General features: G+C 34.3%; 2 protein-coding genes and 1 long non-coding RNA gene across 9 annotated transcripts; all 3 read left to right on the top strand.

Annotated features, from left to right (window-relative positions):
* The first annotated feature begins 2599 nt into the window (after positions 1-2599).
* LOC140980624 (uncharacterized) lies at positions 2600-6776 on the top strand. Its single transcript, XM_073446568.1, has 6 exons — positions 2600-2990; positions 4214-4287; positions 4402-4524; positions 4636-5460; positions 5553-5769; positions 5878-6776. The coding sequence occupies exons 1-6, from the start codon at positions 2711-2713 to the stop codon at positions 6420-6422; spliced, it is 2064 nt and encodes a 687-aa protein (XP_073302669.1). The 5' UTR covers positions 2600-2710; the 3' UTR covers positions 6423-6776.
* An 808-nt stretch (positions 6777-7584) lies between these two features.
* Positions 7585-8309, top strand: LOC140981368 (uncharacterized). The gene is made up of 2 exons (XR_012176072.1): positions 7585-8087; positions 8207-8309. It is a non-coding gene; the product is annotated as an uncharacterized lncRNA (long non-coding RNA).
* A 2577-nt stretch (positions 8310-10886) lies between these two features.
* Positions 10887-20498, top strand: LOC140980621 (uncharacterized). 7 transcript variants are annotated; one of them, XM_073446564.1, is made up of 16 exons: positions 10887-11423; positions 12123-13195; positions 13272-13444; positions 14936-15141; positions 15315-15383; positions 15727-15799; positions 16103-16259; positions 16338-16629; positions 16716-16830; positions 16926-17089; positions 17171-17245; positions 17357-17423; positions 17675-17775; positions 18240-18306; positions 18768-18826; positions 18918-20498. In XM_073446564.1, exons 1-13 carry the CDS (start codon positions 10998-11000, stop codon positions 17710-17712), a joined length of 2928 nt encoding a protein of 975 aa, XP_073302665.1. In that variant the 5' UTR covers positions 10887-10997; the 3' UTR covers positions 17713-17775; positions 18240-18306; positions 18768-18826; positions 18918-20498. The 7 variants fall into 7 exon arrangements, with proteins under 7 accessions (XP_073302665.1, XP_073302663.1, XP_073302662.1 ...); XM_073446562.1 differs by having other exon boundaries at positions 17357-17775; positions 18918-18950; positions 20267-20498; XM_073446561.1 differs by having other exon boundaries at positions 17357-17775; positions 18918-18950; positions 20153-20498.

Here is a 20498-nt window from a genome sequence, read left to right as displayed (position 1 = left end):
TAATAATTTGTTTGATTGGTTAAATTTGAAATAAAATGATAACTTATTATTTTGTCTTATTAATAATTAATAAATTATTACGAGTAATACTGTAATTTAAATTCATTGATTTGATTGATTTTATTGATTTAAAATAAATAATTAGTAGAAGTATAAATAATATGATCAAATAACATATGATATGACAAAATAAATTGTCGAAAGATTAATTATGTATAACTTCAAAGTGTGCCTTAGTGTACTAATTGTTGTAAGAATTACTACATTTTTATATTATAAAATTTCATGGGTTTTTATTAAAAATTTAAACAAGATTTTTTATATAAAAAAGACACAGTGATCCAAATAACCCATGNATATAACAGTAAACACATATCAAATTCATTGATTGATCTAGAGTGAAAGTTATGGATATTTCAAGACAAAAAAGAATCGATACTCTTATTCTTATCTTAGAGAGAGTATTAGAGAATTCCAAAATATGTGTATTATATATTATGTATTATTCTTTGTGTCTTGGGACCTTAGCCATATATATAACACGAGCAGTCTTTGACTCATCGTAGAAAATTTAATTATACTGAGTTCTACGCATAAGATGGACGATAACAATTTATTTAATATTTTGGAAACTCACAATTAATTAGATCGTCTTGTTGATTTATTTATTGGACAACGGGTTCATATACAATTAGTTAAAGTACGTGAGCTCACAAAATAGTTAAAATAATATGGAGTGAGTGTGAATAAAACATAGATGATTAGTGAAATATCAATTTTCGAATCTCTGCAGCTTAAATATTCAATTGAGGTTGACACAATAGTGTGATGGTATAGCTAGCATTGGTTTTATAGATCAACGCACCAGTTGCTACATTGTATTATTGTCGGGAAATTGAAATGATCATCTCGGTTAAATATAAAAAAGGGCACGAAATTTCGTATGTTAAATTGAAAGTCTTTTTACAAAGTTTTAAAAATTCGAGTGTTTTGGCTTCACATCAGAAGTGTACGTAGAAGAAGATATATGCTGATGGAGTTGGGGAACAATGGAAGATCGAAGAGTCCGAGCTTGCAAAGAACATCCTATTAAGTATTATCTGATAAATGAATGTTAAATTATTCGGTAATAAATACGACATCCCAAAGAGATCCATAAAATAAGTTAAATATTAAAATGCAATTTTCATGTAATTATTATTCCGTAAATCCAATTTCTTAATTCTCTTGATTTGTGCTTAGATTTTAATGGACAAAATTATTATGAAACCTTTTATTGTCCTTAGATTAATTCCATGAATAATTATCCTTCTCAGATTCGAATATATGGAAAAAGATCTCCAATAAATTTATAGTTACCTTTGGAGATTTATTATAATAAAATTGTTTCGAGTTTATTATTCTTTGTGACTGAAATATAACATCTAGGTAATTTCAATTATCAATAAAAACTTAGTTTTCCTCCTCCTCGTAATACAAATCATACAATACAATAAAGACAATGACTAGCGGATACTCACATCGTCCTAACTAATAATTATTACGAACAATTGTGTTGGTTGAATTACTTGAACATTTAGAAGTTGAGACCAATGTCTCAAATTCTAATATTACAAAAGTCAACAGCCTTCTATGATAATATCAATTTTTATAATATAATGTAATACAATATACATTAAAAAATCGTTTTGAAACGATCTTAAAAATCAATTTTGTGAGACAAATCGTCGATCTGATTTATGAAAATATATTATCTTTTATGTCAAAAATAATATTTTTCATTAAAAATATGTATCAGATCGACCTATGTTATTAATATAGATTAATGAGACTGTCTAATAAAAACATGAGTAAGTCTCATGTGAGACCGTCTCACGGATCTTAATATGTGAGACGGGTCAAGCCTACCGATATTCACAATAAAAAATAATACTGTTAGCATAAAAAGTAATACTATTTAATGAATCACCCAAATAAGAGATCCGTCTCACAAATATGACTCGTGAGACCGTCTCACATAAATTTTTGTCTAAAAACATATTCAATATACATTATACATAGACTATGTCGCTCAATTTAAATGTAGCGTTATCCTTCATTAAATTCAAATTCAAGTAAAAAAAAAACTGAATATTTTTTTAATTATTTATGTATGCGTGCAAATTTAGCTATTTCTTTAAAAAAATTTATTATAACAATTTTTTTAAAATATTTTCAAAGTTTGTATTATTACATTTCTTTTAATTTTAACAATAAGGAAATGGAGGCACCAAACGTTTCTTTTAAAATTTTCTGAAATTCTAGTTTTTTTTTAAAAAATATTGTAACATATTTTTTAAAAATAATTTTGTAAACATTTTAAAAAGTCGTCTAAGATAACAAACAAAACGTACCCAATAATTGGCATATCTTTATTTTATTCGGTAACAAAAAAGGGGACATTTTAGTAAATCAACTATACTCCAAGGATCTTTCTGCGAGGGATAATAACTCCCGCAACTTCCTGCGATTTTCCTCAATACTGAGAACTCAATCTCCACCGTTCCTTCCAAATCGCGAAACCCTAGGCCGCCCCCTATAAATTTCACGTTCAAACTGAAAAATTACGTTAGAAATTGAAAAAAAATAAATCAATCAAAGAGCGTGAATTCCTCTCTCTAATCTTCGTGCTCTCTTTTCCAAATATCCGGGTGTTTCTACTCCTTAATTGATGGGGGCGATGGCGAATGATTCAACGGCTTCGTATGTCGACTGGGAGGAGGTGATGGTTTCGAGCGAGAAGGGGCGGCGGGAGTTCCATTACTACCTCAAGCGCAACGATGGAGGGACGGATCTGGTGGTGGTAGGAAAAGAGAAGAGCGCCAGGCATATGTCATATTATTATGCGATGAAAAATAACAAGGCTTTGCTTTCGAATTTGAAGCGTTGCTCCATCTTGAAGCTGAGGTCGAGAAGAGAAGTTATTGATTGGATTGAGTCAATTCTTACAGGTGATTATCTCTCTATGCCATGTTTTTTTGTAAGGATTAATGGGGAAAACCGTTTTTCTTGTTCTCACGGTTCTTTCTGCGTTTCCGCTATTTATTGTGAAATTTGAATTTATAAATCTGGGTGGTAAAACTATTAATCTTTTTCGGTGTTTTTGGTTTTCTCTAACTAGATCTGTATTGAGATCTGTGTTGAGGCCGTGCACGTGCGGGAGTTTTTAAAACTGAAATCTCTGACTGGATGAATTTCGTTTAAATTCATATCGATCTGTAAATGAAATTCAGTAATAGCAGGAGCGATATTCTTGTTTTAAGTCGGTTTTGAAGCGTTATTCTTGTTCTGTGGCTGAACTATATTATTGAGGATAAAAATGTTTTTTTAAAGCATGGGGAGATTTACTTTTAAGATTTATGTATTTTGTGGATTTTTTTGGGTCCTCAATCATCCATCTCGTTCCGCGTAAAGTCATTTTGCTCGAGATCTCAACTCACTTTGGTGTATATTGGCTGATGAAATTTTCAGATTTTTTTAAATGTTAGAACGGTCTATGAGATTGGGTTCGAGTTTTAAATTTGCAATATTATTATCACTCCTGGAAATCTTAATTTGTTTATCTTCTTATATGGAGCTCCTGACCCGGATATTTTTCTCTTGGGCATACTGGGATAGAAGATGTCCAAAACTTCAAGGCCGAATGTTGGCAAAAAAATCATTTTCTTGTTTTAGAGGATGCTTTTAGCTTTCTTAGAAGACAATTCAAGACCAATATCGCCGTTTCACAAATGTTTTTTTTCCAAATAGGTTTAATGTTAATCTGCAGTCGAATGTACTTTCACCCAGAATTATTTTGTTAATTGTGCTCGATTTGACGTTCATTGCATTTTTTAGGGTTCTTCAATTCTAGTTTTATATTCGCATTTTTTATTGCTTCTGCTAGGGATGTTTGGCTTTAAACAACTCTTTTGATTTACATGGCTCGAGGAATAGTTGATTACTTATTCAACTTATGTTGTCTACAGGGTTCTTTTTAGGAAAACTACAGGCATTAGATGTATTATAATGTTTGATGGTGGTTTTAGATGAGATGATATCTATGATTTTTTTTTGCTGTTTTAGATACCACTGTTGGCTTTTCTTATCATGCTGTCAATAGTTTTAATCATGCTTCCATACCTCAGTGTTGACGTGGATGGTGTTCTCTGTTTTCTTATGATTCCGGTTTCAGGTGAGCAAGCTGATGGTTTCTTTGGGCGGTTTGGAGATGACCTGGAAAGCAAATTGGAGCTTGACAGTATTAAGGTTAGAAAGGATGTTCTCTTCTTTATTTTCTTCAGATTCAGTTACTTTATCCTGTATTATACCCAGACGAACAATGCATTTTATATTACCTTTCTTGTTCTGAAATATTTGTAGGATGCCCAAACACAAAGTTTGTGTCGGTATAAGACTGAGTTCACGTGGATAGGTTCCCCATGGACTTGCCGGAAAAGACGGAGGCACTATGAAGCATTCTGTCGCAATGGTGTCGTAATTTCTGTGGGTTTCTATCAGTGCTAATCCTCTTAATTGGTTTCTTTGTAGTTTTTGGGTTAAAATTATTTTATCTGTGATTTTTTTTAACTGGTTTAATGTTTCTGTGAATTGCAGGTTCAAGACTTTGTATATGTATTGGCCGAAGAAGGCAAACGACTTGTTGCTTACTTGGATGATATGTATGAAGACCCTCGAGGCAACAAAATGGTTGTGGTACGATGGTTTCACCGAATTGATGAGGTTGGTTTTGTTTTGCCTCGTAATTATAATGACAGAGAGATTTTCTTTTCTCTTTGTCTTCAAGATCTCAGTGTTGAATGCGTAGATGGACATGCAACGGTCCTCAGTCCAGAACATTATGAGAAATTTATGATCAAAGATTGGCGCATTGTGTTGGAGCCTTTTGTGTGTTATAGACAGTTCGATAACGATGATGTAAAGCCATTTGATGTAACATGCGTTAAAGGCTATTGGAAACAGGAACTGTTGAAGGAAATGTCTTCTCCTTCAGTACTTGAACCAATTGACGAGGATCGGGAAGTAAAATTCTCTATTGGCGATGATGCTGTTGGATGGAGACCCAACAAGAGAATTCGCTGGTCTAAAGAGAGTGAAATATTCTCGAACCCTTCTAACAAAAGAGAGCATGTTGAAAATCTAGAAGTTTGCTCGGGAGCTTCTGCTGATCATAAAGGAAACTTGAATATTGGCTTTCGGAAAGAAGGTTGCTCCCATGAATCTTTGTCCAAGCTAGGTGATGCTATGCTATCAAATTGTAGGCAATACCTGACTGTTGGCTCTCGAGTTGAATTGCTCTCTCAGGATAGTGGCATCAGGGGTTGTTGGTTCAGGGCATTGATCATCAAGAAGCACAAAGATAAGGTGAAACTGCAATATCAAGATGTCAAGGATGCAATTGATGACACAAAAAATCTTGAGGTGGATATAATGTTATTTTCTCTCGTTTTATTGTGAGTACATAGTTTCCTTATTTATTTTATTTTCTCATGTTGTGTTTTTTCATTTTGTAGGAGTGGATCTTGGCGTCTCGACAAGCTATACCTGACGCTTTAGGTATCCGGATATCTGGAAGGGCCATTGTTCGGCCTACACCATTGTCTGACGAGAGAAGAGGTTCCTGTGTGGTAAATGTTGGAAGCGTTGTTGATGCTTGGTGGCATGATGGATGGTGGGAAGGAATTGTTGTCAAGAACAACCCCGTAAATAAGGTTCATGTTTATTTTCCAGGTGCGTATCTCTACGTTGAATTTCTGAATTCGTTCTCTCTCTAACATTTAATACCTCAGATCATTCTTCTTGGACTATACTGTTGAATAAATCCTGATTAATTTGCAGGGGAAAAGAAAGAGCAGATTTTTAGTGTTTCCGACTTGAGGCGGTCACAAGAATGGATTGGTAATGGGTGGAAAAACATCAAGAACAGGCCAGAGATCATCTCAACATTGCTCGAGCAAGAAACACTGTTAAGTACAAACAAAGACGCTGACGTAAAACTGGAGGCTGGTCCATTTGGTAAAGGCGATTTTAGTCTTCCGGTGGATACCAATGATCTACCTAATAAGGTTTCAAAAATTTGTGGCCCTATGGTGATCCATGATATCAAGATGCCAAATGATTTAGAAACTATTCGAGATCTCTCAAAAGATCTTTTGCTTACTCACTTGAGCTGGAAATCATCTGGTAAGAGAAGGCGTAGCCGGAGCTCAGTTCATAAGTTGCGTTATGGTGCAAATTGTGATTACTCAGGAATGCAATCATTTGAGAAATCCTTTGTGAGGCCATCCTTGAAGTTCGATCCAGACAATTGCAAATATACGAATGATTCTCACTTTAATCCATCAGTTGTCTCCCCCATGACAAGCTTGGTTATGTCTAGATAAAGTTTTTGAAATCTGATTACTCCGTTAGTCTTTCGTATCTCATCCATCTGTACATCCGCACTAGTGTCTTTAGATTTTCGTTTCTTGACATTGTAATGGAAATTGCTTAGGGTAGGAAGGTGAGGTGGTGAACCAAGTCGCCCCATTTGTTTACAGTAGCTGGTGATCTTGGCTGGAGCAGCAGTTTTTGGAGTAGCTCTTAGGTGATTTCATGTTTAGCTTGAAAGTCTCTAGGATTGTATATATTAATGTCTCTGAACATCCATGTTTTTGTTTTTGTTTTTGTTTTTGTTTTTACCGGTGAGTGGCTCACATGTATGGCTAAACTGATTTTTAGTACTGTGGTTTGTTCATGAGTTTGTTCCTGTTCAAAAATTGGATTTTGAAGCATGTCTGGTTATTTATGCACAAATCAGTAAATTGGCGTATCTCATTGGTTGGTCGTTTGATTCTTTCAATTTAAATTTGACTGAATATCACGTAATATTGGGTGCCGAAAAGATAATTCGTGGACCGGTTTTTAAAAAAACCCAGAAATTTATGTTTAACATTAAAGTTTTAATAATTCTGACAAAAAAAAAGATATATTTAAACGGTACTGAGTTTATGTAGGTTTACACGAATAGGCACAATAATAAATAAAATAAATAAAACAAGGGCTGCTGTGCCTGTTTTGGCTTGCTTTGCCAAAATGTCAATGTTCACCCATTCCAGAAGTTTTTGTTCAAACTAGCTTTTGTCATCTAGCAACCTAGAGACGTGTTTGGAATAGTCATATTTATTTACTTGTTTTAAATGTATTCTCAGTGTATATCATGTTTGTAACATCTATCCTTGTAGATTAATGAACCACCTGTAAAAATAACTACATGTGTAAACCTTATTATATAAATTTCATTGACAATAAATAAATACTACCTTACACTTTTAAAGCAACTATTTTGATTAGTTGTTTTTTTTTAATTTTTATTAAAATATGTTCTAGGATAAGTTAGTTTATAGAATGGAAGAATATATGCCACTTACCTCTAGGTCAGGTGTCACCTCTCCCAAATATAGGAAAGGTCATGAATTCTATCCCCAAAACTCACAATCCCCCATTCCTTGTCAAAAAAAAAAAAGAATGGAAGAATATATATATGAACATTTGTGTGGCCTACTATAACACTAATCCTGTCTGGATTGATCCAAACCAGTCAGTCTAGCAATTGAGAGTTTTAGTCTTGGAAGCAACTTTAATACAATAGTGTATGTTAAGCAAGTCCAAATTGAGGGGCCTGCTTCCTTCCACAAATTGTAATTAAACCATCTTTGTCAACTTCGAACTTTCCAATTTATTGACATTCTTTGTTTTCTTTCATATATCTCCATTTTCTACAACACAGAAAGCATTTACTTTTAAGTTTTGCCGTAAAAAATCTGTCGAGTTTATCCCTATCGAGCTATCTTATCACTTTGCTGGGCAAATTGCGTGTCAAATCCTTTTCATATATGCTGAACTGCCAAAAGTCTTGAATGTTCATTAGTTGCTGCTGACGTTTGACAATGTTTGGATGGCGGAAAAATGAGCTTGCTCCCGCCGCTGTGTTAGATGGCGTGGCGCATTCTCCACAAACCACCACTACCAGTACCCTTGCAGCTATTGAATCATTAGCCGTACCACTTGTGAGTATTTTCTTTCTTGTTTTCGAGGTATTTGTCAAATGATTCATCACCATCTAATCAAGTTTTCTGATCCACTCTTGGTCGGATATGTCAAAATATTGGTTGTGGCATGAAAGTAGGTTCAAGAAGTGGTGTTCTTGGTCGATTTCCAGTGCGAAAGGTGCCAACAGAAGGTGGCTAAAATCATGTCCAAAATGGATGGCAAGTATTCTTTTTCTTTTTTTTTTTAAAAAAAACTTGTACATCGATAGTTCGATTCAAGACTCTGCTCATATATTCATCTGCCATTTTACCCATCAAGTCATGTTGGAGATTTTGAAATTTATATTTGCCTAAATTGATTATGGCCGATTTGTATTTCTTGAAATCCTAAAATTCACCATTAGTGGTTGGAATTCACTTCCAAGTTCCAATAGGATGCCCTTTTGCAATAATAACGAGTGTGGCCGTAGTGACCGTTTTGTGATGAGTTTTTAAAATGTCGTATGGAGCAAAAGCCTCATTTGAACCCGATTTAATTGTTCGTCCATCTTGATAATTAAATCTATTGCTCAAAGTTCAAAGTCTAATTGTCAAAAATATCATTTTAAATTGATAATTGGTAGAATGATTTTAAAATGTGATTCGAATTTGTCGAAATTTGGTGAGATTTATGTGTATCGTCAAATTTTAAATTCACACTTCAATTATTTACACATTAGTAATGTAAAGTAGAATAAATTTTAAGAGTAGGTCTCTTGTGTGACGGTCTCACGAATTTTTATCTGTGAGACGGGTCAACCCTATCGATATTCACAATAAAAAATAATACTCTTAACATAAAAAATAATATTTTTTCATGGATGACCCAAATAAGAGATCCGTCTCACAAAATACGACCCGTGAGACCGTCTCAAACAAGTTTTTGCCAAATATTAAATGATATCATTATTAAAATAAATATTATGTAAACATATAAAATGTAGATTTGAAGTTTTTACTTCTCTATACAACAAAAATACATTTGAAATTCATATATTTGAAATCGATCAATCTAAGCACAATCTAAGCGCAACTTATATTAAATACTTACAAAATTGAAAAGATTTAATGAGATTTGGCCAGTCGACATTTCAAATTTTATAAAATATAAATTTTCAAGAAATACATACAATTAGTTCAGACATGTTTTATCATATATTTGAGAAAGTTATTTAAAACCAATTATTAAAATATCTATTTTTATACATAAATAATTTTTTTATGTAACAATAATATTATTTTTAACTATCAATCTTTCTTAATTTAAATTAATTTATTTATTTATTTTTTACTAAACACCAAAATGAGATTCTACTTCAATTGATTTTGAAGTTCTGTTCTAATTCCAACTCTAAATCCGAATCCAAAGCCATTTTTTTAATCCCCCAAGCATAAGCACGTTAAATGTATGTGACATTCTAATTTAAATTTCTCATTTTTCAGCAGATATTCAGTATTTGGTTATTAATGTGTTGGAGAAGAAGGTGACACTCGTGTGTACTTCCTCAACTGCTGCCAAACAAATAGCTAAATCTTCCCAGAGTTCTTGGACGAGGCTCTTTCGTTATTCGTGTACTAGTTAATATGTATTTATGTGTGTGTATATATGTATATAAATAGATATTTATATTTTATTTATGTATATTCGCCACTGTTATATATAAATTGTGTGTGATAACGTCTAGCATTATTAACAACTAGTGCACCGACGCATATAATATTTTTTTTATAACTAATTAAATGAGGATGAAAATATAATTATAAGAAATAGTGATGGACTACACTGCAATTTGGATATATAAATTAAAAAATAAATAGAAAAAGAAATAAATAAAAAAAATAACACAGTAAAAATTGAACTCATAACTTAATGACTAAGAAACAAAAACTCTATCCGCTGAACTACATATAACTTACATTAAAATTTTGTCATTTTATTGATATATATAATTATTAAAACAGATCGTGACACCAAAAATTAGTTACTCTAAATGTCTTAAACTTAACAATATAGTATAGATGATATATTATCTTCGTCTTAAATATACATGTTACATATTGTTTTCATTTGTTATTGAAAATGTNTGACACCAAAAGTTAGTTACTTTAAATATCTCAAACTTAATAATATAGTATATAATTATTAAAACAGACCGTGACACCAAAAGTTAGTTACTTTAAACATCTCAAACTTAATAATATAGTATAGATGATTTATTATCTTCGTCTTAAATATACATGTTACATATTTTTTCCAGTTTATTGAAAATGTTTATATATAGTTAATAAACTTTTTTTTATTAATGTAACACATTATTAACATATTTTCAATAACTTTTTATATATCCTTTTTATATATATATATATCATTATAATGCTGAGTGACTAAGAGTAAAATATATTATTTATTTTTCATAACAAATTCGTATATTGAGACGAATACATTATTATTTGTGTATATCTATCGACATTATATTTTAATAATAGTTCTATTATGGAGTTGGAAATACATCTATCCATATTGAGTTTCTAAATGTTTGCTTTCGAAATTAAATTTTAACTTTTTTTTAAAAAAAATAATATTTAACTTTATTTTACGAAAATAGCGGAAATAAACAGGGTGATAACTGCTACGTAGCACTTTTTGGAACGGATGAAATTTGAGGGGGTCTTATGAATTATGATCAAACGTTAAGGGGCAGCCTATAATTATCTAAACCTTGGGGAGATTGAGAGACAAATTTCAGCATAAATGCTCGAAATTACGCTATGTATCGTCATTATGTACTTGGTTGCAAGTGCCTAGAAATACCAAATCGAATGATCTTGTGGAAACCCTAACCCTACCTTTAATCCATTTCAACTGTGATTTTCTGAACTTTGTACCCAATGGCTACCGATTCCGAACCCACACGCCGCAAGCACCACCGGTCCTCGTCCCCCGACAATGCCGACGAGCACTCAAAGCGCCGCAAGCACCGCCATCATCGCCACCGCCACCACCGCCACAAGAGCAAGAAAGACAACGAGGAAGTCCCGAATGATGAACTGGAAGTAGGAAGAATTGAAAATGATGAAGTCGAAGATAGGAAATTGGGAAATAGTGAGGATGAAAGCGGTGCTGTCGGTGATGTCGTCGTATCGAACGGATTTCGATTTACCGGGGTGGATTACGAAATGGAGGAAGGGGAGATTGTGGAGGATGACGATTTAGGTCGTTACGTTCATGGTGAGTTTGAGAAGTCGAAGAAGAATTTGGATTCCGACTTGGAGTCAGGAGAGATAAAAACTCTTCAGGACAACGATTCTAACCTGGTGTGTTCTGATTCTCCCCGCTTTTATATCAATCAATTGTTAAAAATTCTTTTTAGAATTATGTGATTTTGGATTTTTATTCTGTTCAAGGAAATGTCGTAAAACCATCAATAAAGGTCTTACTCTTCAAATGACTACACATGTTGCTAGCGGTTCGGGGTTCCTTGTGACTAAATGTTACACAACACGTTATCTGGTTAAATACATGGAACATGCAAGCTTAATTTCTTAGAGTTCTTAGCTCGTGTTGTTTGTTAGTTACACTCACTTTCCCAAACAAAATCTGTAACTTATTATTATTATGGGGTCACGTGAGATTTTATGTACCGTTTGTCATATCAAAAATTCATTTGGGAACTTTTTCAAATAATTCTGAAATTGGACTACTTGCCTCTCAGTCCTTCGAGTAGCTCTGATTGATTAATGCCATGTTTTTTTGGTGGCATCTTGAACTGCAAGTGAAATGATGAGCCTTCTTGCGGATATTTTAGTTCCATTAGAAAGTCACACAATTATCAGTAGGTAACTCAGACAATGTCTTTTTGCTTCAAGAGAAGTTGCCACAATATGTGAAGGTTCTGGTAGACTGAACTGACGATGGCTTTCAGTTAATCTGTTAGACTCGGTTCCTTGATTAGAAGTTTCTGTATATATTGTTTTAGTTACATGGATGTCATTATGATTTTAATGGTATTTCAGAATTCTTCTTTCCAGGAAGTTAGCAAAGACAATGTGAAAAGTGTAGAGAAAAATTCAAGGAAACTCGATAAAGATGGCGAGGATAGGAAAGCAATCGGTGATCCGGATGAGGACAGAGCATTTAGTTTGGATGATCAAGGAAACAGGTATTATTCACACAAAAATCACGAAAATGTGCATATGGTTCTTAGTGTGGATGGTAAGAGGACTAGAAAATTGGACAATATGGTTTATCCAAGTGATCAGAGGAAAAGTTTGTCATCTGTGAAAAGGCACAGAGTTGTTTCGTCCTTTCACTCGCATGAACAGTATCTGAATGGGAGTTCTCCTAGAAGCTTGTCAAAGTCGCCTGTAAGAACTAGGGAAAGGTCTCGGTCCCGAAGTATTTTGCGTGAGCCTTTAATTGTGGAAGACACTTATCTTGCAGAGGTAAATCGCAGGAGTAATCCTGGCGATGAAAGAGTGATTGCCCCCGACAGAAACAATAGTGATAATAGCTGGGATGGAATGAGGCCGAAAGATATAAAACACCATTCTAGCAGCTATTTTGAAGGAACAGAAAGGTCTTATAAGAGAGATGGGCGTGAGAAACACAGGAAGGGAAGCAGGGAGAGGGACTCAGTTAAGGATAAGGAGAAAACCAGGGAGACTGAACGGGAGAAGGAGAGAGAGTGGGAGAGAGAAAGGGAAAGGGAAAGGACCAGAAATCGTGATAGAGCTAGGGACAAGGAGAGGGAGAGGGAGAGGGAGAGGGAGAGGGAAAGGGAGCGGGGAAGGAACAGGGACAGGGAGAGAAAGGGAGAGGGGAGGAACAAGGATACTGATCGAGGTAGAACAACAGATAGAGATGGTGGCAGGCCTAGAAGCAGAGATGTTGATAAGGATAACGAGAGCGATAGATTCAGAAGGCGTCAGATGTATGATGATGAGGTTAGTTTCAGAGATAGGGACGATGATTTCATGCATAGAAGGAATGTTGAAGATCATTCCAGAGACAGATCAAAGAAAAGTGATTTGGAGAACATGGGCATTAACAGTAATTCAGCGGAGAAGGATGGCGAGAATTATATGAGGTACATTTATCCTTTGAACAAATATTAAAATTTGAGGAGTTCTTGTTCTTTGATAGTTTATTGTTGTTGGTATCAGGGAGGAGGATATACAAGAGGATTATCAAGATAAGATTGTGATGCAACTTGCTGAACAAGAAGAAGATGACCTTGATAGAATTAAGGAGGAAAGTAGGAGGCGCAAGCAAGCTATCCTTGAAAAATATAAAATTAAGAGCCCTAAAAAAAATGAACTGAAATCAGAAGAAACAGGTAAGATTGTCTTTTAACTCGCGCACAAAGTTTTTTGCCTACTCATAATGAATTTGTAATTTTTTTGTACCCATTTACGTGTATGAATTCTACAAAATCATGTCATTATTTTTGTCGTGCAAAATTTAGTGTTGATGTCTTCTCATGTGATAAAGTGCTCTGGAAATTCTTACTATTTGATATTATGGTATTGAAATTATAGGGGTTGTTTGGTTTGTTTTGGGAGCTTTGGAGAAATATTTTGTGGAAATAAATTTTTTTTTTTATCATTTTAGAATTGGATACAATTATTTTAAATTATTAAAATTAGTATATTGTGGGTAAAAACATATGCTAATAAAAGATTGTTGTTTTTATTGTTGTTTATACTTTTCTAATTGATATTGGTCCCGTTTGGAGCATTGTGAACAAGTTTGTGTTTGTTTCTCCAAGCAGGTAGATATCCTATGTGGAGCATCTGTTTTTGTAGAAATGGAAAACAGAAGCAGAACGCAAAATGTTTGTAGGCTGTTGCTATTTGTTCTCCAAAATAAAAAGATTCTTTGGTTCTTCAAATTTTACCAAAGCCCACTCATTTGCTTATTCTATTAATCTGTTAATTTCGCATTCCTTTTTTATTTTTTATTTTCATTAATATGTTTAGTATCCAAACTATTTTTTCTATGTTCATATAATTTATAAATAATAATTTTTCTCAAACATGTTATCAATTTATTTGAGATATTATTATTCTTATTTTTTTCTTTTTTTATATTCTAATTAAATACTTATAGCCATAAATGTTACTGTATTAATGGTTAAGATGAATGTGAGGCAAACTTGGAAGGATAGAATTATGAATGAAAGGATTATGAGCAATTTAGATGTAGCGCAAGGATAGAATTATGAATGAAAAGGATTATGATCTATTTAGATGTAGCCTCATAGAGAATAAGATTAAACAGAGATGTCTAACATGATTTGGTAATGTGAAGAGAAGACCAAATACGTCCTCAATCCGACATATCCTAGATGATAGGTTAATGGAAGGAGTAGGAGGGTAAACAATTGAAAACTTGGATAAAAGTGGTTGAGGTATATATCTTAGATTTTAGTTTAAAAGACGACATGTTGGAAAATCGCTTAGTTTGGAGAAGTAATATCCATGTAGCCAATTAGCGGGAATGTGCTATGATGATGAATTTTTCATTTCATTATTAATTAATTTGTAATTTTAAAAATATGGTAAGTAAAAAGTAGAATACTACTCAATTGTGCTAAAAACTTTTTTTAGACAGTACCTCCAAGTATGTATTTATTTTAGTCGGTGTTAATAATGTTCGACTCCTAAGCAAACACCTCTATGTCTTTTCGTAAATAAGTCTTATATCCAATAAGCAGAAACAAGTAATGGGAACAATTAGTGAATCTCGTTCCTAAATGGGCGCACTGATTATTTCATATCTTGTATTGATTTTCCCCTCTTGGCTAATACTTGCCTCATATGGCCAGTTAAGAATCAAGATGGACAGTCTTCTGAACAAGTGGTATCTGCAGAAGTTGCAGCAGATAGTATTGACAATCAGGTGGAAGGCTCAGAATTTTTTGTCCCCGAGTCAAACTTTTCGGTTGGAAAATCACCTTTGGAAAATGGTCTTTCAGCCATTCAGAGGCCAGCTGGAATTGGAACTGGTGGACTAGGTGAGGGTTCCCCTAAGGTGAGCTAACCACAATTCACCTCGATGCTCGCTTTTTGGTAGGACAGAGTTGGATAAAGGACATTTTTCTGTACCTTCATAAGTTGACGTTATTTTATGATTTTTCCTAATTTCTTCTTTGTGTTCTGATTTGGTTTGTGGAGATGATTGAAATTATTTATAACACTGTGCAGAGTGAAAGGTCGGCGGATATGTTCTGTGATGATATATTTGGAGAGTCACCTACTTTTGTTCGTAAAGCGGTAGGTAATCATTCTGATTTGTGGATCTTTCATGTTATGTTTGACCTTTTAATTTCCTGTTACAACAATCTGCATTTAAAATCCTAGGAGTTCTCCGTTGCTTAATATATTGTAGTTCTCTTTTCGTAAAACCCAGCATTTCCATTAGCTATGTCTACATTATAACATGCGGGAAATGTCCATGTTCTGTTTTAAAAAGTTAAGCTTTTCATGCTGGTTATTATTGCTCACTTTAAGGTTAAGTAGTTAAGCTTTTTGCCAACATGCCATTTTGCAATTGACTCTAATGGAGTGTCACAATTCTATTAATCAAATTTTATTTGTGAACTAAACTCTTCATCAGGGAAAAGCGGACAACACGGCTATTGAAAAAAGTGAGCTTCATGACAATTGGGATGATGCAGAAGGATACTATGGTATGTGTCTAACCATCAATTTCCTAATCTGTTTTCAATGTGCTTCCTCTTGGATGTTGATTATAGCTCTAAGTTGGACAGGCCTATCTGTTCCTTTCTTCCTCTTGAAAGCATGTAGTATATACATAAGTGTCAGTACCCTGTGTTTCTAGATCTTTGAGGTGATAGCTTAATCGTGCCATCAACTGAAGAACAACGGAGAATGTTAAGTTTGATAAAAGTCTACATTCTGCCATTTTATTCTAATTTTCAAATTTTGCTTTTATGTTTCTCACCTGGACTTCTTTCTTTCCCAACATTCAGGCTACCGTTTTGGAGAAATACTTGACGGTCGATACGAAATAATTGCTGCTCATGGGAGAGGCGTCTTTTCTACTGTTGTTCGAGCAAAGGATCTCAAAGCTAAATCCAGTGACCCTGAAGAAGTAGCAATTAAGATCATCCGCAATAATGAAACAATGTGGGTAAAATATCAAGTATTTCCTTTAATGCTGTAAATGTATGTTAACTGTGATTAAGTCCAGGTGTTGCCATGTAGGTATAAGGCAGGTATGGAAGAGTTGGTCATTCTTAAGAAGTTGGTCAAAGCAGACCCTGAGAACAAGCGCCACTGTGTTCGCTTTCTTTCCTCCTTCAAGTATCGAAATCATCTATGTTTAGTTTTTGAATCTCTGCATATGAACTTACGTGAGGTTCTTAAGAAATTTGGTCGTAATATTGGTCTGAAGCTTACTGCTGTGAGGACGTATGCAAAACAACTATTCATTGCGCTGAAACATCTGAAAAACTGCCGTGTTCTTCATTGTGATATCAAGCCAGATAACATGTTGGTATGATGCCAGTCATTTTTCAGTTCTCATAATTATTTCTGAGTTCTTTCTCTACCATATCTAATATTTTACATTTTCTTCCATAGGTGAACGAAGCTAAAAATATATTGAAGCTATGTGACTTTGGAAATGCCATGTTTGCTGGTAAAAATGAAATCACCCCATACCTTGTCAGCCGTTTTTATCGCGCCCCTGAGATAAGTAGGTTTTACTTTTTCTTTCTTTCGACTTTGTTTTTTCTCCGGTATCAGAAAGTTTTTTGTGTCCTATTAGTTTATATTTTTCCTCTTCTGTAGTTTTGGGTCTGCCTTATGATCACCCCATGGACATCTGGTCAATTGGTTGCTGTTTGTTTGAGCTCTACACTGGGAAAGTTTTATTTCCTGGTTCTACCAATAATGACATGCTTCGTCTTCACATGGAATTGAAAGGTCCATTTCCCAAAAGGATGCTTCGAAAGGTAAGAAATCCGTGTGCGTGATTTGGCCTTGTGGTACCCCTCTATGATATTAGTGGTTATGATTTCAGCTATTTTGTGCAGGGAGCATTTGCCGACCAACACTTTGACCAGGATTTAAATTTTCTTGCCACAGAGGAGGACCCTGTCACAAAGAAGGTAGGCAGGCAGTTAATATTACTTTCTTGTCTATAGATGTAGAAAGTCGAAATCCAGTCTCAAGTTGATTACTATGGGACACTTTGGTTGAGCTTTGCGCTGTCGTTGTAGGGAATTAGGAGACTAATAGTAAACGTGAAGCCAAAAGATTTTGGCACACTGCTTCTGGGATCTCCTGGTGAGGATCCAAAAATGTTAGCTAATTTTAAAGACCTCATGGAAAAAATTTTTGTGTTGGATCCAGACAAGAGGTTGAGTGTATCTCAAGCCCTGAGCCATCCTTTCATCACGGGCAAGTGAAACACTGATGCTGCTTCTGACTACGGAACTGCTGTTGCATTAAATACTTGTACATTTTCGTGAGATCTCACTTAATCAATTATCTAATGGTTGGACATTATTTGTCTTTGTTCTCTGTGCGGGAGCAAGAACTCAGGAGATTCACTGTGCATGGTAGAAGTTCTTAGAGACGATCTCGGGAAATGCATCTAACATGGAGTTCTTTCGTTGGATTGTTTACAGTGTCTATTGTAAGATAACCTGCCAAAGGCTTTTTTCCTCAGCGTCTGTACTAATTATTATTGGGGACAATTAAGAAAGTTTATAATGATTTTATATTTTTACTTGCATATTATTTGAATATTTTGGAACTGACCCCTGTGGTTTAATAGAATGTTGTTATTTACCTTGTTGAAGAGATAGTGGAACTATTGTCTTCATACACGTGCACACATGTTCTGTTATTATGGTCGTGGACTCATGATACATTACAGAATTTCCTTGGATAGTTGGGAAATGTTTTTTGAGGTTTCATCCCCCATATATATATATATTTATTCCACTGTCATCCTAGATATTCTGCTTAAGCAATGGTTTTTATTTTTTTCAATCCATGATAATCACTTTCACGTGATAATTTCATTATTTATTTGATTTCTGTAATCTGCTGTAGAGTTTTTGGTCCCTGGAGATTCTGATGTAATCTTTCATTCAGGAAATCTACCTGTGCTATGAGGAACCCATTCAGTGATTTTAGATGCTAAAAAGACACTCTGGAGAAGGTACCTTGGTTTGTTAATTAGGAGTTTGTGTGTGGAACCTTTAACAATACATCAGTTGGTTCCAGAAGCTGCTTCATGTAACTATAGTTTGGTTTCTCAAATCATCAGTCATGATTTTATGTATTCTGCATTTGGATGGTTATTCCAGAGTTTTGTTCTTCTTTGAGTCACACTTGTTAGCGTAGATAATACCAATTGTCGAGAACAATATCTCTTGGTGCTTTTCCTCATCAATTCTTCTAACCGAGTCCAGAATATCTAAAGGCCATATTTAGGTCCTCAGTTCTCCTATTATGAGTATAGGCTACCCTTTAACATGACTTGTTTTATTTTGGCTTTCCTTTGTCTAGATAGTAGATGCATGGTTTTTGGCGCTGATTTTTAGAGCTAGGACTATATATGTACATGTATGTTTCTTTTGAGTTGCTATGCATCTGATCCATGGTTTGGTTGTTCTGGAGGATTCTATGCCCTGGACTAGGAGATGTTCAGATGCTGGTTCGAAGTGTGAAACTCTTTGGTGAGTAAACCATGTGACTTTATTTTCCTGAGCATTCATTGTCAAATGATATTGCACCAATTGGTTGTGACATGCATTTCTTTGTTGATAGAATTGAGCTCTCACACGTGCGTCCACAACTCTGGTAAGTACCTCCTGTATCTTGCATATTGCCCTGCGGTGAATGTTTGATCTCCTAAATTGGCATGGTTACAGTAAAGTGCTCATGTTTCTGCTAGTCCTTTGATGTCTCTTCCAAATGCTTGTGGTAACGTCCAAAGAGGCTACCATTTGATTTGTCGGAACTTAGTTTTTATGGTTACTCCAAGAATGGCTCAAATTTTTTTGCTTTTGATGCAACAATGCTATCATCTAGTAGGTTCCTCTGTATTTTCGTGGAACATTGATCTCTGCTGTCTTTTGGCCATATATATTGTGTGGCATTGGAGTACCTATCAGTTGCCATTGGAGTACTTGTCACTTACCAGTACATCAACCTTTTTGGTTTATCCATGGTTTATTGACAATTGAAAGTCTTAGATTATAATCGAACTTGTTTACGAGAATACTATGAATGAGGTTACTCTCTAAACTGCAGAACTGGTCCAATTGTAGGGTCGATCTTCTGAAATGAGTGACCATCCTTTAGTGATTCCTAAGCAACAAATTTGTGAATTTGTAAAAAACAAGTAATAAAATTTGCCATTCCTGATTTAATATTGTCGTAAACTGAATTTTGCAATTAATTTCTTAATTCAAGTCATAAAATGATTTAAACTTGTGAGGTGGAATTCAAAATTCAAATTGTCATCAGTACACTAATTGGGAAGCTTTTAAATTATAAATTTTTTTTATTTTGTTGATAAAGTATTTCTCCCTTGAAAATTCATAAGTTCGTGTCTATAGTTTTTTATATTTGAAAATTCCTGCGCATACATTTTGTTTGCCCCCTTCTCTTGTATCGATATTTTTCTTTTTTAGACATGTAAAAATTTGCTCATATTTTCTGTGGTTTCCATATGTAGAAGAGAAGCAAATAGTGATGTAGAAAATTTGATGTAGACCAAAATTAATGTGGCACAACCGCACAAGCATTAAGATTAATTTTGAAATCCGTGAAGTCAAATGAATCGAATAGTTTAATTTATATATCATTTTTCATGTGTACTTGAAGCCCAAATGATGATTATGAAACAAGTTATTGTGAAGATATTTGTTGCTTTCAGTGAGTATGAAGTCGTCGTCATGTAGTACTTTGATGTTGGAGTGTAGATTAGTTTCTTCCAGGACCAGGTAAAAAACAATTCTGCTTGGTTTGCAAACTGTTGTTACTTGAACTGATTGCAGGGTTATTTTGGTCGTACACTGTTATATTGGTGCGTCTCGTTTCATGATAATAGCTGTTACTCGTAAATGATGCTTATTAGAAAAGGCGTGTGGAATTATTGTCATGTTACACAGATGTGTGTCATTTCACAATACTTGTACTCCGAAGGGACAGCTGTCTGGCTCAGCTCTTAACATTCGGTAATTAGTTCCGCACAAGCCTCATAATGTGGTTATGAATGAAATCTTGACCTAAATCAGGTTTTACAAACTGTTTTTAGAAGAAGGGCGAGCTTCGTTGGTCTCGTAGACAGGATGTGTAATGTATTGTAACAATTATTACCCAAAAATGATTTTGTTACTTATA

The sequence above is a fragment of the Primulina huaijiensis genome, chromosome 7 (assembly GCF_012295235.1).
Source record: "Primulina huaijiensis isolate GDHJ02 chromosome 7, ASM1229523v2, whole genome shotgun sequence".
NCBI lineage: Eukaryota > Viridiplantae > Streptophyta > Magnoliopsida > Lamiales > Gesneriaceae > Primulina > Primulina huaijiensis.
The sequence above is the reverse complement of the archived record's forward strand: the minus strand, read 5'-3'. Positions and strand labels throughout refer to the sequence as shown.

Excerpts from the sequence above, each read along its gene's own strand:
- LOC140980621 (XM_073446562.1), top strand. The coding sequence starts at position 10,998 with ATGGCTACCGATTCCGAACCCACACGCCGCAAGCACCACCGGTCCTCG. Across the intron at positions 16,260-16,337 it reads ATCCGCAATAATGAAACAAT|GTATAAGGCAGGTATGGAAG; the intron begins GTGGGTAAAATA and ends GTTGCCATGTAG. Across the intron at positions 16,831-16,925 it reads TTATCGCGCCCCTGAGATAA|TTTTGGGTCTGCCTTATGAT; the intron begins GTAGGTTTTACT and ends CCTCTTCTGTAG.
- LOC140980624 (XM_073446568.1), top strand. The coding sequence starts at position 2,711 with ATGGGGGCGATGGCGAATGATTCAACGGCTTCGTATGTCGACTGGGAG. Across the intron at positions 4,288-4,401 it reads TGGAGCTTGACAGTATTAAG|GATGCCCAAACACAAAGTTT; the intron begins GTTAGAAAGGAT and ends AAATATTTGTAG. Across the intron at positions 5,770-5,877 it reads GGTTCATGTTTATTTTCCAG|GGGAAAAGAAAGAGCAGATT; the intron begins GTGCGTATCTCT and ends ATTAATTTGCAG.